The sequence below is a fragment of the Ovis aries genome, chromosome 21 (assembly GCF_016772045.2).
Source record: "Ovis aries strain OAR_USU_Benz2616 breed Rambouillet chromosome 21, ARS-UI_Ramb_v3.0, whole genome shotgun sequence".
NCBI classification, from domain to species: Eukaryota; Metazoa; Chordata; class Mammalia; order Artiodactyla; family Bovidae; genus Ovis; species Ovis aries.
Window position 1 is genome coordinate 25,943,945 of NC_056074.1, and position 17,036 is coordinate 25,960,980.

General features: G+C 52.8%; 1 protein-coding gene across 4 annotated transcripts in view; it reads left to right on the forward strand.

Moving 5' to 3' along the window:
- Positions 1-908: 908 nt before the first annotated feature.
- SLC37A2 (solute carrier family 37 member 2) overlaps positions 909-17,036 on the forward strand; it is a 28,389-nt gene continuing 12,261 nt past the window's right edge. For 2 of the 4 annotated variants that reach the window (XM_060404249.1, XM_060404250.1), the window contains exons 1-4: positions 909-1,053; positions 16,033-16,114; positions 16,600-16,693; positions 16,809-16,887. In XM_060404249.1, the coding sequence (XP_060260232.1) occupies positions 16,085-16,114; positions 16,600-16,693; positions 16,809-16,887 (203 nt within the window). In that variant the 5' untranslated portion in view covers positions 909-1,053; positions 16,033-16,084. Of the gene's footprint in view, positions 1,054-1,088; positions 1,267-16,032; positions 16,115-16,599; positions 16,694-16,808; positions 16,888-17,036 lie in introns of those variants that run through there. The other 2 variants (XM_012101850.5, XM_027959561.3) reach the window with 1 other exon arrangement.

The window sequence follows — 17,036 nt, forward strand, 5'->3', positions numbered from 1 at the left end:
TTCATTTCTAGTCCCCCACCTCCTGTGCTCTGCTTGTTGGCATCTCTATCTCTGCGGCTAGATACTGGCTACCAGACTTCCCCGTGTTAAGGGAGGGTTTTACAACTCTGTTTACCTCTTTTTGCCTGATTCCGGGACTGGTAGGGGCCAAGACCACTCTCCTGGGTCCGATCCTGTTTGGTATAGCCCTTCCCGGTAAGTCTCTGACCTTGAACTTTGGGCCTGGGCACTCCTAGGGGTGAGGGGCAGGGTGGGGTTAGAGCTGAAATCTATTTGCACAGGGACGTTCCTAGTTTATGTCCTAATAACAATTTTATTCTCCAGGCCACGCTTCCCTCTCCACCCCGCTATAGTTCACCCTCGGTTTCACAGCCAACGATCTCACAATAACTCCTTTTTTATAGGTGGAAACATGCCCTGGAACTCTTCAGGCTAGAGGTGTGCAGAATTCTGTGCCTCCGAGGGGCCCTTCACTGTTGCATGGCTGTGGGCCTGCAGACGGGAGAGCAGGGGTGGCCGCGACCCTGTCCCCGTGGGGAGTAGAGTGGTGGCGGGGTGGATCAGAGGGTCCTGTCTGGCTCAGCGCACGGGCTGGAATCTGAATGGGACAGCAAGTCCCTGCTGGGACCTGGGAAGTGTGTTTGGGGCCAGGGGGCGCTCGCACTCAGATCGCGGTCCTGTGGTGGGGCAGGGAGTGGGGGGCGAGGGCGGGGGGGGCGGCGGGAGGCGGATTGTTAGTCCTGGCCCTGCAGCCGGCCTCAATTTCCCCGGTGTCGGGGTCGCTAGTAACCAGCGTAGGAAGGCGCGGCAGGAGCCGCTGCGGGTAGACAGAAGGTCGCTCAGAGGCGGCTGCATGTGTGATCGCAGCTTTCGGTTCCCCGAGGGAAGTGAGCCGGCAAGTTCGGGCTGAAGGAGGGGCCCACAGAGGCGCGGAGGGCCGCGGGTCCACTGCCCGAGGCGAAGCACGGGAAATTCGCGTGCGAGCGGACGGACCAGAGGATGGGCAGGCCGTGCGCGCTCTGCACAGCGCCCGGCGGCCCCGAGGGCGGTCAGGTGCAAGGGGGCGGGGGCTAAAGGCCACGGGTTGCGGGGTCGGGGCGGGCCGGCCGGCGGGGCATTTAAACCCCGGGGATTGTCAGCTCGGGACGCGTGCCCAAGCTCCGCGTCCTCCTCCGCTCCGCCTTCACTTCGGGTACCGCCGGGCAAGATGCGGTCCTCTCTGGCGCCCGGCATCTGGTTCCTCCGCGCCTTCTCCAGGGACAGCAAGTGAGCGGGGCTGGGGCGTGGGGGCACGGGGAGCGCCGGGCCCCGCGGCTTCGCTACTGAGACCCGACTCCCGGAGTCCCAGAGCGCTTGTTGGGGTGAGGCTGGGGGGTCTGGTAGCATCTGGCCGGCAGTCGGCGGGGAGGTGAGGTGGCACGTGCTCACTCCGCCTCTCCTGAACCCCTCCCTGGGACACTGCCCAGGAGCGTCTCCGCCTTGTCCTTTCGCATCCTCACCTCCGCGCACACACACTCCCCTCTGGGGGAGATCCGATTCAGAGCGCCTCCTTTATCACCCGGGGGACCCCCGGTTTGTAGACTAGGGAACCGAGGTCAGGGCGTGGCAGCTGCTGCTACGAGAAAGTGGCCGTTGGAGTTGCCGAGTGTCCCATGTGGTCTCTTTTAGCCCTTGGATAGCTCCAAGACCAGAACCTAGTGGTCCTGGGAGCTTGCCTTGAGCGGCTCCAGGCCCTAAGGGACACCCCCGGGGAAGGCACACTTCTCAGATCAGGGGGCAGCTGCTCCTCAACTGGCTGGTCACCCCAGCAGCCGGCCAGCGACTTCCTCCTGACTAAGGAGGCTTGAGGAGGCCACCGGACCATCAGGTGTGTGGTGGGCTAGAGAGTTTTCAGCCCACTCTTCATCAGAGGCCACACAGTGGAACACTTTGCTTGGTCTGCACCGTGTCTTTGTTTCGTTCTGTTTCACTGTGTTACTTGCCATCACTTGCCGATGATAAAACTTAACCTTGATAGCCAGACGACTCCTTCCTCTGATCTAGCAATATCAGGCCTAAATTCTCAAATTTTATCATAAAGAGTACTAACACCACCCTTTAGATGGGGTGCAAGCTCTTAGTAGGACCCAGCTTTGTTTTCAAACAAAATCCTGCGCCCCAAACCCCCTCAGTCCTGGGCAAATCAGGATGGTCACCCGAGGCACTTTCCAATTAGTGACAGTCCTCCTTGGGGACCTTCCTCATCACTACCAGCCTTCCTCATTAATTTATTTATTTGGTATTTTTCAGAAAAAAGTCAGATGACTCTTGTAAGGATATAAAAATGAACGTGTGTTAAAAAGATTTTATTTCACTTGTGATGAGGGTGCCAGAAGATGGTATAATTGGCACAAAAGAAAATCCAGGGAGGGGAGAATGGGGAGTTACTGTTTAATGGGTACAGCGTTTCAGTTTAGGAAGATGAGAAGGTTCTGGAGATGAATGGTGAAGGTTTAGCAAAAATGTGAAGGTATAAAATGCCACTGAACTGTGCACTTAAAAATAGTTAAATTTTATGTTACAGATGTTTTACCACAATTTTAAAAAGAATACAAAGAAGATGCCCATTTAGGTCAGGAATATTGAGGCAAAACTGGTTGAGAGGGAAGATTATTGAAACTCTGTCAATTCATGGACATATTTTATATGACTTATTTGTTACTTGGGCTTCCCTGGTAGCTTGGATGGTAAAGCGTCTGCTTACAACGCGGGAGACCCAGGTTCGATCCCTGGATCGGAACCCACTCCAGTATTCATGCCTGGAAAATCCCATGGACCGAGAAGCCTGGTGGGCTACAGTCCATGGGGTCGCAAAGAGTCGGACACAACTGAGCGACTTCTCCTCACTTCTTCTTCATTTGTTACTTACTGTTTGATGAAATTCAAGGTCAGGGAAAGGCATGAATCAGATAACTTGGAGGGGAGGGCTGTCCTATAGGCAATGCACAGTTTTCCAGAGAAGCACACACACATTTTTTTTTCTCTCCTATACTTTTCTCTGCTAGAATAAAAAATAGTCTCAAAGAATGATTATTCTTGGTCACAAAATAAGGTTGGTCGTGTTAGGTTTGATCTGATTATCTATATACATAATTTACTATGTTAAGTTCACTTGGCTGGAAGTTTTCATAAAGGTTCTGAGACTGGACTTTTAAAAGCCTTCTATTATTTACTGTTCTGAGATTAGGAAGCCAAGCCAAGAAATTGTCTCCACTAGGTTTTACCTGCTATACCTATACATTTATTAATAGACAAATTACCCTCTTCTTGAGGTCCCCAAAATATCCTAAGGTTCCTGGGCCTGCCAGGGAGTGAAGACCTGATTTGCCTGTAAGGGAAGCCAGTTTTCTTGGGAGGGTTTGTATTGGCTGTCAATCTTAATTCCTTAAGAGTGGCATCAATATCTGATTAAACGAGTATCATTGTCAAATACAATATTCTAGGCAAGGCCTTGGCTGCAGAACCAAGTTTTCAAATTGTTGTTGTTGAGTCGCTAAGTCATGTCTGACTCTTTGCAAGCACATGGACTGCAGTCCCCCAGGCTCTTCTGTCCAATGGGATTTCCCAGGCAAGAACACTGGAGTGGATTGCCATTTCCTTCTCCAGAGGATCTTCCTGACCCAGAAATCAAACCCACGCCTCCTGCATTGGCAGGTGGATTCTTTACTGCTGAGACACCTGGTAAACTCGTTTTCAAATATGTCCTGATAAAATAAAGAGGACAGATTCTTATTGAACTTTTGCAAATAACCATATTTTATAAAAAGCAAGGAGACAGTAAAAGTTTCTAAATTCTGGGGAGTCAGGTAGAGAGAATAAAGTATTTACAAATATTTCATTTCAGTTTACAAAAACAGAATCTCCTAAATTGTTATAGGTTACAGACATATTAAGAAGAAAGAAGAAAGAGCTTTCTTATATATTCAGAACACTGAACGCTATAATGTCACTGACATTCCAAATGTCAGTGACAATCATCCTCATCAGTTCATTCAGTTCTAAGTGATTAATTCTTGTTCTGCTGAATCTTGGGTCAGCAACCTCATAAACCTGTCAGCATTTTTACCTAAGTTTTGGAAATCCTGACTCAGGCCACAGGTATGTTCTTAAAGATACCTGAATGATATCACCAGGAGTCTGTACCCACGAATGTGTACCTGGTCCACTGATTTCGTGAGACAGTGCTCGGCTGTTAAAGATAAAACCTTCGGCTTATAGATGATTGCAGAGCCTTTAGGGAGCATCCAGAATAGAACAGAAACTATCTGTAAGGGTCAGAGACCTGCAAAGGTATGGATTAATTTATTAATAATAATTTTCAAAAGTGAATGATCTGATGAGAAGTCATGACAAGAAAAATGCAGCTAACAGTGAAGTCTGGTTGTTCCTGAGGTATGTAACACACACAAAGCCAACCCAGAAAATATTAGACAGTGTCTAAAAACACACTTAAGGTTAATCTCAAAGAAGATGGTGAACACAATATCCGATTTTTAAGAATGTATAATTTTTATAGAGGAAAAAATCTCAAGATTTTTTGTATCTCAGTATATATACTTTTATGTATTTAGAGATATATAGAAGTCTCAAGACATAATTTGCATAATATACCAAGGGAATACCAAGAATGTCAACTTAGATTTAGTAAGTCCAGGTGACTCAGTGGTAAGAATCTGCCTGCTAATGCAGGAGACATGGGTTTGATCCCTAGGTTGGGAAGATGCCCTGGAGGAGGAAATGGCAACGCACTCCAATATTTTTGCTTGGAGAATTCCATGTACAGAGGAGCCTGGCTGGCTACAGTCCATGGGATTGCAAAGAGTCGGGCACAACTGTGCACGAACATACACTAGCAAGTCCTAAACATCCATGTTTTAATAAAGCTCCGTAGGAAAGTCCGATGTACCTCCCCAGTTGAAAGCCACTGACCTAGAAGATGCTAGACTCCAAATAAAGAAGTAAAGTTGCAGCTTGGATAAGATTAGCTGAAGTCATGACTGGTAATACTGTCATCATTAGGCAAAGAACACCAGGATACTGATCCATAGAGACAGATCATGGACCAAGAGGGTATTGAGAAGTCTATAGAACTTTCTCATGCAGCAAACCATTTCTGAGATACTTATATAAATAATCATATTCTACTTCTCTTTTTTCTCTTAATAAACAAAAATACATCTCATTACTGTATATATAAAGTTGTACCTCTCTGCCACTTATTGTTCCTACTAGAGTCTTATTCATATATATTAACTATACCTTTTAACCAAACTATACCTTTTAACTTGGATTTCAGAGAAAATGAGGGGGCAGAGAGACTGGGTCATTGGAAGTAGCCTGTCCCACACCAGCATTTTAGAAGCGCTCAGAAACACACATAACTTTCTACAGCTGCACATGTCATTGAGACACTTCTTAAAGTGTGAATCCAACCACGTCTCCCAGGTTTAAGACAGATCTGAACTGAAATCCTCTCACCACTGTGTGTTTTTGAATAGTTAACTTCTCTGAGCACCATCCCCTGCTGCCCCCGCATCAGTAAAAGTCGGGAGGGTTCTTGAGGGCAAAAGTGAACCCATGAACGTTCTTGAGTTCCCGTGGCTGATGGAGAGCCCACGGCAAGTGTTCCTTCACTTCTTCCTCGATGTGTGTAGGTTCGGACTCCTAACAAACACCCAACATCACTGTAGTTCTTACTGTAGGCACATGATTGTTTTGAACTCTCAGGCTTACAAAGATGATTAAGACACAGTCCTACTTTCTCGGAATTAAGGATTAAGCTAGAGGGAGGGTGTGTCCTCTCACTATCAAACTGGCTGCTTCCACACGTTCCCAGGGAGGACTTTTAAACAGAAGAGAAGAAAGCAGGCGTTCTGGAGTGGGACCTTGGCGGGTGGGCTCCCCCCGAGCTTTGGCGTTGCCTGTCTGTACAGCAAGGATATTTGTAACACCTGCCTCATTCCATAGTTGTGAGGATTAAAGATTGTCACAAGGTGAAGCAGGTAAAATACTTAGATGAGTGCCAGGCTCACGGTAAGCACTGACTAAACATTAATTATTGACTATTATTCTACTTGCTCTTCCTACCACTCTGTACCAGGCATTGTGTTTGTGGTTCACTGCAAGATCTTTGTTTGTTTCCTGGCCTAATTCCCCATTATAAGGACATAATGAGGCACAGAGAAGTTATGCAACTTGTCCAGCGCCACATAGCTAGTCAATGATTGAGCTGAATTTGAATCCAGGTTAGCTGGACTCCCAAGTCCCTGGTCTTTTCCAACTGATTAGAGGGTGGGAGGGGAAAAGAAAACAGAGGCGTTTTGCTTGAGACAGATCACTATTTCTGAGGCTTCAGGTCCTTGTCTTTAAAATGGAAATAACAATGTACCTCTAGCCCAGGGCTTTGGTGAAATTAAGTGAGAAGACATTGAAAGTACTTAGCCCGGTGTCTGGAGCACACTTAGTCCTTGGGAATAGCTTGGTGGTTGTCAGTTTCTGGAGGCGGGATTCATCTTCATTAGAAAGGAAAGGTAGCGTTTGACGGGCTGGATCGGGAGGTATTCTGAGCAGAGGCCGTGGAGTGGCAGTCAGGGCAGGGAGGTCACAGCCTGTCCCTTTGGCACTGGTCACCTGCTGGCGGGAGCCTGGGGGTCTGAAGGCATGGCCTCCAGATAGGAGGCTGAGAGGCAGGTGGCATGAGCTGTGCCAGCAGAAGGCAGAGACTCGGAGGAGTTTCTGCCCAGGAAGATGGTACCCCCCACTTCCTCCTCCAGTCAGACCCCTGCTGTGTCCGGCGGCCCCTCCGAGTCCTCCCTGGTGCTGGGCCTAGTCTAGCCGGTGCCCTCCCCCTGTGCCAGCCTCTGAGTGGGCCTGTCTGGGGGCAGATGGCAATGTGGGCATCTCGCCAGAGAGATGACTATGGCTGCTGCACATGGGGCTGGGCCCATTTTCCTGGGACCTGTGGCAGGGAGAGGAGCCCGTGGGAGGAGGAGCAGGAGCCGGATGAGCAGGAATGGGATGAGGCACCGGACAGGCAGGAAAGCAGGAGTTGTGAACTCCCTCATGGCAGTCCTCCCCCACATTCTAGTCCTCCCGTGGGAGCTGGAACGGTGAGGCAGGTAGTAGTTGCAGCAGGGACCAGAGGATCTGTCTGCCAGAGTTTGCTGAGGGCCTGCTGCCAGGTCCCTGGCAGCTCATAGTCCTTATGGACATCTCCTGTGATGTTCAGTCCCTCAGTCGTGTCCAGCTCTTTGCAACCCCGTGGACTGCAGCGCGCCAGGCTTCCCTGTCCTTCACTCTCTCCCTGGAGTCTGCTCAAATTCATGTCATTGAGTTGATGATGCCATCCAACCATATTATTCTCTGTCGCCCCCTCTCTGATAGGAATTCGCTGTCTTATTTATTTCTTTGGCTGTGTCCAGTCTTAGTTGGGGCATGCTGGGTCTTTAGCTGTGGCATGCGAACTCTTAGCTGTGGCCTATGGGATCTAGTTCCCTGACCAGGGATCAAACCCCGGGGCGCCTGCATTGGGAGTGCAGAGTCTTAGCCACTGGACCACCAGGAAGTCCCTTAGTATCTCATTTAAAGGAAGATCGAAGTGAGACTGAGAGGTGAAATGTTCTCTGCATTAATCCCCAGGGCCACCTCGATGACAGTTTACTGTCTCATTTAAAAGAAGCTCAAGCAGAGGCCGAAGGTGAGACAGCTGGCCCAGGGTCGCAGTCACAGGACCAGAAGTTAAGACTCAGCCTCTTGTTGGTCTAACGAACTTTTCCCTGTTCTGCTGTGGCTTCAGACCAGGGGTCCCAGATGCTGCCTAAGCACTTTTCTTGTCTTATTTTCCTGGTACCCAGTAAGGATGAGCTGTGATGGTGAAAGGCAGCTCTGAGAAGGAATGAGAGATCCTGGCAGAGGACCTGGAGGGCTGAGCCTGTCCCTTGTCCCCACTCTCGCACCCCCTGCCCCCACCCCGGTCCTCAGGCTGATCCCCAGAGAGCATGTGACCCTGGTTGCTCCCCTCCCCCACCCACCCATGATCGCTGTCTTCTCCCCCAGCTGTTCTGCTTCCTCTTCTTCTCTGCTGTTTCCCCTTTACGGAGCAGACTGAAGAGCACTTCCTTGGCTCTGGGTGGGGCAGTCTGCCCCAGGGGCCAGCGGCTAATCCAGAAGGCAGCACGGGTTTGGGAATGGTCTGTATGGATGGCCAAGGCCTTACGTCTTCTAGTTGGCAGTACAACCTGAGCACTGAAGTTGAGGTTGAGCAGTTCCCAAGTGATACCAAACTGGGGCCAGACACCAAGGGTGGAGTCGGTGAAGCCCACAACCCCCACCCCCCATCTCACAGCCCCCCGAGTTGGTATGTGGGGTAGAGGCGAGGTGGACAGCTTTGCTGCTCCCCTTTTGGCCTCACTGCCTGGATCCTTCATGCTGGGGAGAAGGCGTAGAGGAGGGTAAGCCAGGGGCCAGGCCTCCGGAGACTCTCCAGAGGAGGGCCCCCATCCTGATGCCCTGGCAGGACCACAGCCTTGCCACCATCAGTGCATTCCACTGGTGCTGTTTGCATAGCCTCTCTGCAGAAGAGAGACTAGCTCCTTGCCCACTTCTCCCAAACTGCCAGCTCTCACACGCTCCCAGAGGTTTTCCAGGTATCCACATGACACCTCATGCTGTAGCTGAAAGCCAGGTCTTTTCATTCTGTCTGAATACTCGGGGTTCTCCTGCTTAGATTCCTTCTCAAAACAAAGCAGTCTAGCAATCTGGCCTATAGTCTCCACTCTCCTAAAAAAGATTATGATGTACTCGTTCCTTCTAGAAGGTCCTGGGCTGCTTGTGCTACTAACCAACGACTCCCTTCTCCAGAAGGACCTTGGGACCGAGCCCAGAGTCCCCGCGATCCCTCTGAGCAAGTGCCTGAGTCCCAGCTGGAGGAAAGGGCAGCACGTGGAGGATCCGATGGTCAGGCTGCGCTCAGCTCCAGGAGGGCTTTGTTCCTCAGAGGCCGTCACGGACCTGGCTCGTCCTGTATGGCCTGTCTCCATCCCCTCCTGTCAGTGGAAAGCCGGGCTCGGGGGCTCTGCCCTGTGCGGTCTGTTCCGGCCTGGCCTTTCCCTACCAGGCTGTGTCCCAGTGGTAGTGGAGGACTTGGCAGGAAGCGCAGTGATGACATCGTCACCACTGCCCTGGTTCTTACCATCCCCAGCCCTCTCTCCCTTTTAGATCTGCTGAGTCCCAAAACTGGCACATCCAAGGACAGGCCACCAAGTTCATTTCCTCAGGGCAGGTGCCAAGGTCACCACCAGCCCAGTCTCTCACATGGCCAACCCAAATGGCCCTATACGTCTACTAGCTGCCCCAGACTCCAGTGAAGGGCTGGGCTGAGGCAGGAAGTGATAGGGAGAGGGTCAGTGAGGGAGCTCAAGTCCCCCTTGACCTGGGGCCTGAAATGGGAATGGGAACCATCCGCAATGTGGTTGCAAAGCCAGGAGGGGGATGCAAGGACCGGGGGATGACCCGGTAGACGCTGGATGAAAGGGACCTCTCGCCACTGTCTCCTAAGGTCCCTCTCCTGGGCTCTTTCTTATTTTCTATTGTTGTGCTGGTGGTAGTAGCAGGTCCTTGGGGTTTTGTTTGTTATCGGTCACTGCTTTGGCAGACATTGTTCTTTGTCCCTACCTCAGAAGCATTTCTAGTGCAAAGTCTTAACGAGGTCCATAAAGCTATTAGCATGCTCATTTGAAAGAGTAAGTTGGACTGTCAGCTAATAGTTAAGAGATAGCCAGTCCACCTCTCTATCTGACTTGGTTACTCAGTAACCAGTGCTGGGCAAGGGGAGGTGAGACTCTCGGAAGTGACATTTCTCACTAACACAGACTTGGAGGGTCCTGGGATAGGCGCCCGGCCCGGAACAGTCTGTGGGCCTTGCTGTGCAGATACCGGGGTCCCTGGCTCGCTTGTCCAGCCTGCCCAGCTCCTGGGTTGCCTTCCCTCCCCTCTGCAGCTGCCCTGGGGCCAGCTGGGTAAGGCCAGCCTCTGTGTGTGTTTTGCCCCTGCCCCCCTTTCTGGGGCCCCTTGGTTCTGAAAGAAGGGCTCGTGAGAGCAGAAGTGAAACTTGCGGCTTCCACAGGCGTCAGGAGCCCGTCAGCTATCTTCCAGTGAGCTACTGTGAGGTCGCTGGCCTCAGCCCAGCCCTTCACTCCACCCATGTCCCCAGTCCCCTTTGAACTATGGCACCTTGGCCTTTTTCTTTAAGAGATGTCAAAGTGGAATGGAAAGTGAACTGGACCAAGGACAGGCCCGGCTCCAAGCACGCTCTGCCCAGCTAGCCAGGCCTCTCTGGGCTCCTCCTGCCATCATGCTGGAGTCTAGGCAAGGAGTCCCAGAGGAGGCCAGTGCCCAGCCCGGCATCACACAGCACTCTGAGGACCTTCTGCCCCACAGCCTCCCTCCCTCTGACTCTCCTGCTCTCTTGGGCGTCAGGTTCTCTACGGAGGGATGCGGTCAGAGCTGGGAGAAAGGTCAGCCAGGCCTCTGGGCAGGGCTGGAATCTGGCCGATCGGCATGTCTATGGACCTCTGCTAAGCCTCTCCATCTACTCCCAAGGGAGTGCAGGGGCGGGCCCAGCAGACCAGCCTGTGCTCTGTCCCCTTGCAGGCTCCCCTGTGGGCACTCATGGCCTCAGGCGTCTGCAAAGACGCCTCCAGCCCAGGTCTGCATACTGGGCCGGTAGGGAAGAGTGGACCAACCAGCCTCCAGACCCCTACCTTACGGGCACATCCAGGGCCTGGAGCCCCGACTACTCAGAGCAGCTTGGTGCCCACCCCCACCCTGCTCACTTCCCGCCCGCTCCAGTTTTCCTTCCTCAAAACCTGAAATCACCATCGCTGTCATTTTTAAGTGTGGACTGCGTGTCAGAAACCTGTAAGAGGTATGCATCATCTCATCAACCTATCAACAGCCCTGTGAGAGAGGTGATAAACTGTACTTTCAGATGACACACAGGTGTAAGGAATGAAAGCAGGTTTCACCTGATTCCTGAGTCCAGGGCACCACCGAGGGTCTCCCCGGGGGTGGCCGTGTGCCTGGGGAGTGGCTGGCAGGATGGATGAGGAAGAGGAAGCCGGCCCTGCCTTCTGCGAGGAAGCCTGTCTGGAGTTTTCCCAACTCACCAGCGGGGCAGAGCCCTGGGTCCCCACCGGGCTGGTGCCCAAAACTCTGTGACCTAGAAAATCCCATCCCTCTTCAGTGACATCCCGTCACCCCAAGAAACAGTCCAATCTCGCCCAAGGCCCTCTGTGACCTGTCCCTTTCCTCCTTCCCAGCACCCTCACCTGCCGTGCTTGGCTCAGCCCCACCCTGAACCATACAGAGTTCCCCAAACAGGTAGTGATATTCACGCCTCCACGCTTCTGCACACGCACTTCCCCTCTCCCTGGCCCTGCTCTCACCCCAGCCCTGGTGAACCTGGCTGCCTCCTGCTAGTTTGTAAAGACTGTGCTGAGACCTCACCTCCAGAATTCTTTCTTTCTTTCTTAAAAAAATTTTATCGGAGTATAGTTGCTTTACAATATTGTACCAGTTTCTGCTGTATGACAAAGTGAATCAGCTATATATATATATGTGTGTGTATATATATATATATATATATCTCCTCTCTTTTTTGCATTTCCTTTCCTGTTAAGTCACCACAGAGCACTGAGTAGTTTCCTGTACTCTACAGTAGGCTCTCTTTAGTTACCTATGTTATACTTAGGGCTTCCCAGGGAGCACTGGGTAAAGAACCCACTTGCCAGTGCAGGAGATGCAGGAGACCTGGGTTTGATCCCTGTGTCCGGAAGATCCCCTGGGGGAGGGCATGGCAACCCACTCCAGTATTCTTGCCTGGAGAATCCCCATGGACAGAGGAGCCTGGCGGGCTACAGTGTATAGGGCTGCAGAAGAGTTGAACATGAGTGACACGAATTAGCACACCCATCAATAGTGTATACACATCAATCCCAATCTCCCGATTCATCCCACCCTCCGCTTCCCCTCTGGTATCCATACTTTTGTTCTCTAAGTCTGTGTCACTTTGCAAATACCCTTTTTCTAGCTTCTACACGTACAGGTTAATATACGATGTTTGTTTTTCTCTTTCTGGCTTCCTTCACCCCGTAGGACAGTCTCAGGTCCGTTCACGGATTCCTCTCCTGTCCCTGCCCCCAACCCAGCCGGTCTGGGCGTCTCTGCTCGGGAGTCGCGCGGGGCTGGCCGCCCTCTTTTGTAGCACAGTCACGCCGGCCCTGCTGTCTCCCTGCTGCCCCGTGACCCCGGCGGGCAGCGGTCTCTCCTGCAGTTGGTCTCCCCAGGCCCCTGGCTCAGGGCCGGCACGTGGTGGGATGCGCGTGGGGGTGGGCGGTCCTGGCTCCAGCTCAGGCAGACCTGATGTCCGCAGCGGGGCCCGGATGTGCTCGCTGTTCCGTCACAGCTTCCCCCACCCGAGGGAGAGGACCCGGGTGGGGGCAGATAAGGAACAGCACCGGGGGCCACAGGCCGGAGAAAGTCCAGGGCGCGCTCCGAGGTGCCGCCCAGGTGGGCGGGTGCCGGCCCCCGGGGCAGAAGCCGTGTGGTGGGGAGCGCAGGGGGCCGGGGGTGGGGAGAAGGGTGGCTGCCAGCGGGGCTGTGCCTTTTGACCCCTCACTGACTCCGACCGGCTCCCGGGGGCTCAGCGTGGCTGAGGGCAGCCTGGGCCTCACGGCCAGGCCTGTCAAGGCAGGACCGTCAGTGGCGGGGCCTCAGCGGGGCCCCGGGGATCTTTGAGGCCCAGCGGGCGTGCTCAGTCACTCAGTCCTGCCTGACTCTTTACGACTCTATGGACTGTACCTGCCAGGCTCCTCTGTCCATGGCGTTTCCCTCTGTCCATGGGATTTCCCAGGCAAGAATACTGGAGCAGGTTGCCATTTTCTTCCCTAGGGTGTCTTCCCCATCCGGGGATCGAACGTACGTCTCCAGAGTCTCCTGAATTGGCAGGCAAATTCTTTACCACGGCACCATCTGGGAAGCCAAGATCTAATTTGTCACCAGAGTCACTGCATCCATGTAGCAGCGAAAAGAGACTTGGCTGAGCCCGGGAGTGGAGGTCTTAAGGGTAGCACAGCAGAGACCTAGGGACTAGGGTGAGAGTTACATTGTATTCACCTGTCTTTGACTCAGATGTGGTTGATGCTGTTCTCCCTGTACATCTGATGAGGAAACCAGAGGCAAAAAAATAAAGAATTTGCATCTGGTTGCACAAATAATTAGAGGCTTCCCAGGTGGCTCAGCGGTAAAGAACCCACCTGCCGATACAGGAGACCCAGGAGACACGGTTCGATTCCTGGGTTGGGAAGATCACCTGGAGCAGGAAATGGCAACCCACTCCAGTATTCTTGCCTGGAAAATTCCATGGACAGAGGAGTCATGGAGTTGCAAAGAGTCAGACATGACTGAGTGTGCGCGCTCACACACACATGTCTACAAAACTTGAAGCTTTTTTCCAGACAGGACACTGGTGAGTGTTAATCTTCAGGGCTGTGGTTTTCTTCCATCCTTTGCTTTCTGAAGAAGCCCAGCTGGGCACAGTCTCCAAATCCTTCCACCTCCTCCCCCCTCCTGCTGCCAGATTCTGAAAGTCCCTGATTCAGGAGTCATGAGCCATTTACCAGTTGGAAAACATTGCTGCCACCAAGCTAGTCTATGTGGGTCACTGTGACAGTCCCTGGGAATGACCCCAGATTCCCTGGAGAATCCCTTGTGACTCCCTGCCCCCATGCACCCCATGTCTGGAAGTAGGAGCCAGACAGACCACACAGTAGAGGAGCCTGAAAGCCAGGCTGAAGAGTTGGAGCTTCATTCTTTTCCTCCCCCAAGCTTTCAGCTTTTTATTTTGTACGGAGCTTCATACTTAACGGAATGGAGAGCCAGTGAGAATTATTCAGCCTGGTGACGGCAGGGTACATGTACCTTCATTCTCTTCAGAAGATGAACTGTGAGGCAGTGGAGAGATGGAGATAGACCAGAAGTCACGGACGAAGTGAGAAGGGTCCTGGCAGCCCAACCTGATTTCAGCCTCTGATGTAACGCCCTTCATTTCACAAACCGGAGCCTTTGTAACATGCTTGTGGGGAAGTGATTTGGGGTTTGGAGGCAGATCGCTAGAGAGGGCAGAACGAGCCTCCAGTGTCCTGGCTCTTTGATTCGAGGAGCCCAGGCATAGAATGGGGTTTCTGGGCCCCCTCCCCTCCTTCCCCACCTTCTCCAGGGGATCTTTAAGAAACCAAGGCTCTGGCCTTTCTCCTGGGCTGGAGTCCACGCTGAACTCTCTTTTTCCATGTACTTCCTGGCTCCGGGATGCTGAGTCGGCTCAGCTGATGTTCTGCTGGGGAAGCAGTGACTCAGGAGGACATGGGGGCCCTCCCCCAGATCCTCAGGAGAAGGGGGAGAGTTGGGCGGGCAGTGGAAACTTCAGTGGTGCCTGGCTGACCTGTGTTTTCCACCCCAGATCAGAGCATGGGATGAGAAGCGGGGGTGGGAGAGGGCTGTGTGATGCGTGAGCCACAATGGAAAGACTGACCCTTCTGTCTGGAGGAATGGACTAGAATGGAGCAGGCAGAGGACCTGGTCCTGTCAACCGGCTTTCCTCTGCTGCCACGTTTCCCTCTATGTTTTGGACTCTGCTCCTACTGGACTGTGGCAGGTGCTGTATCTGCAGTGTTCTCGGCTTCTCTGGTGGCTCAGACAGTAAAGAATCTGCCTGCAACGCAGGAGACCTGCGTTCGGTCCCTGGGTGGGGAAGATCCCCTGGAGAAGGGAATGGCTATCCATTTCAGTATTCATACCTGGAGAATCTCACAGACAGAGGAGCCTGGAGGGCTACAGTCCATGGGGTGGCAAAGAGTCAGACATGACTGAGCAACTAACTAGGCTTACGAGGAGTAGCTGATCTCGCTTTAAAGATAGACCGTTTCTGGAAGTTTGGAATCAACATCTACGCACTGATATATTTAAAATGGGTGATGTATATGTACAGCTCAATCCCTTCGCTGTTCACTTGAAACTGCCTCGACATTGTTAATCAGCTGTACCCCAATACAAAATGTTTCTGGTGTTAAAAATAATTAAAAAATTTAAAAGTAAAATGAAATGGATAACCAGCAAGGACCTACTGTATAGACAGAGAACTCTGCTCAATGTTATGTCGCAAGCTGGATAGGAGGGGAGTGTGGGGGAGAATGGATGCGTGTATATGTATGGCTGAGTCCCTTCGCTGTTAACCGGAAACTGTCACCACACTGTTCATCAGCTGTGGCTCAGCCGGTGAAGCGTCTGTCTACAATACGGGAGACCCACGTTTGAGCCCAGGGTTGGGAAGATCCCCTGGAGAAGGAAATGGCAATCCACTCCAGTACTATTGCCTGGAAAATCCCATGGACAGAGAAGCCTGGTAGGCTACAGTCTGTGGGGGTCGCAAAGAGTCAGACATGACTGAGCAACTACACTTTCACTTTCTTTCACCCCAATACAAAACAAAAAGTTTTTGAAACAAAGAGACACTTGGCATGCATCCTCCTCCTCCTAGCTCCCACCATTTCCAGTATATAAACACAGTTCTGTCTCCCTGCGCCCCTATCTCTCTCACACACATGCACACAGAGGCACCCTGATCTTAGGGAGGACAGGGAGAAGTAGAGGCAATGGGCAGTGACAAGAGCCGCAGAGGGCACTTTGGTGCCGTCTAGGACGCCGCCGCTGGCCCAGCTCTGTTGGGAGGCCTCTGCCCTTGGGAGCAGGAACTCTGAGCACTCTGGCCTCTGGGCACCTGTCCCTCCCCTCCCCGTGGCCTCTGCCCCAAGCAGCTTGTGTCTGGAGGGGAGCGTTGGTGGTGCTGCCAGAACGGGCACAGGCGGACTGCTTCCTGGACACAGTGGAGACGGTAGGCCTGGACTCCCTGCTCACCCAGATGCCCACCTTCCCCTGCAGGTACCGAGCCTTCATCCTGCTCATCACCTTCTTAATCTACACCTGCTATCACATGTCCCGGAAGCCCATCAGTGTCGTCAAGGTGAGCCTGGCCTGGGGGTAAGGAAGAAGGCAGGACTGCTAGCCTCAGCAGAAATACGGAAATACTTCAGCAGAACAGCCCGGAGCTCAGTGAAGCCCCATCCTTGTTCCTTATCTTGGTCACCAAGTCTGTCTCTTCCCCCTTGGCTGACTCCCACTGTTAGCAGTTCTTTTCCCAGGAGAGTTTCCTGGGTTTCTTCACCAAGAGAGCAGTGTCGGGGAACTGGGGGTGGAACCAGAGAGCAGGCACCTTGGGTCCCCTGGGTGCTGCTCATAGACACCCCTTGCCCTTCACCGAGGATCTGCCTCGGCCCCTTGTCCCCAGAGCCATACCTGCCAGACCCGGTGTCAGAGGAAGATGCAGGGAGTCCAGTGGGGAGGGGCAGTGGGCTGCTCTGGTGGGGAAGGTTATTGGCTCCCTTGCGGGCTGGGTTGACTCTGGGGCCACCAGCTAACCCCTGACCTGCCCGCCCGTCGCCTCTCCAGAGCCGTCTGCACCACAACTGCTCAGAGGTGATCCAGCCCCTCAATAGCACCCACAGTCTCAACGACACCACATGGTGCAACTGGGCCCCCTTTGGTAAGAGCGGGGTGAGCTGCTCCTCCCCATGCCTGCTCGCCATCCAGGCCCGGGAAGCACTTCTTGCTCGGGGCATCCAGACAGCGAGCTTTCTGTCTCCCCCGTCTGCCTTCAGATAAGAGCAACTACAAGGAGCTACTGGGGGCCGTGGACAACGCCTTCCTCGTGGCCTACGCCATCGGCATGTTCATCAGGTAAGAGGCAAAGCCTGCGCTGTCCTGCAGGATAGCTCAGGCTGCTGTCTTCTCTACACCAACCTGGGGCAGCGGGGTCAAAGAGAGAAAGTTGTTGGAAATGAGACAAGCCTTCCACACATCCCGTCACCCGTAGCTGGCGTGTTGCC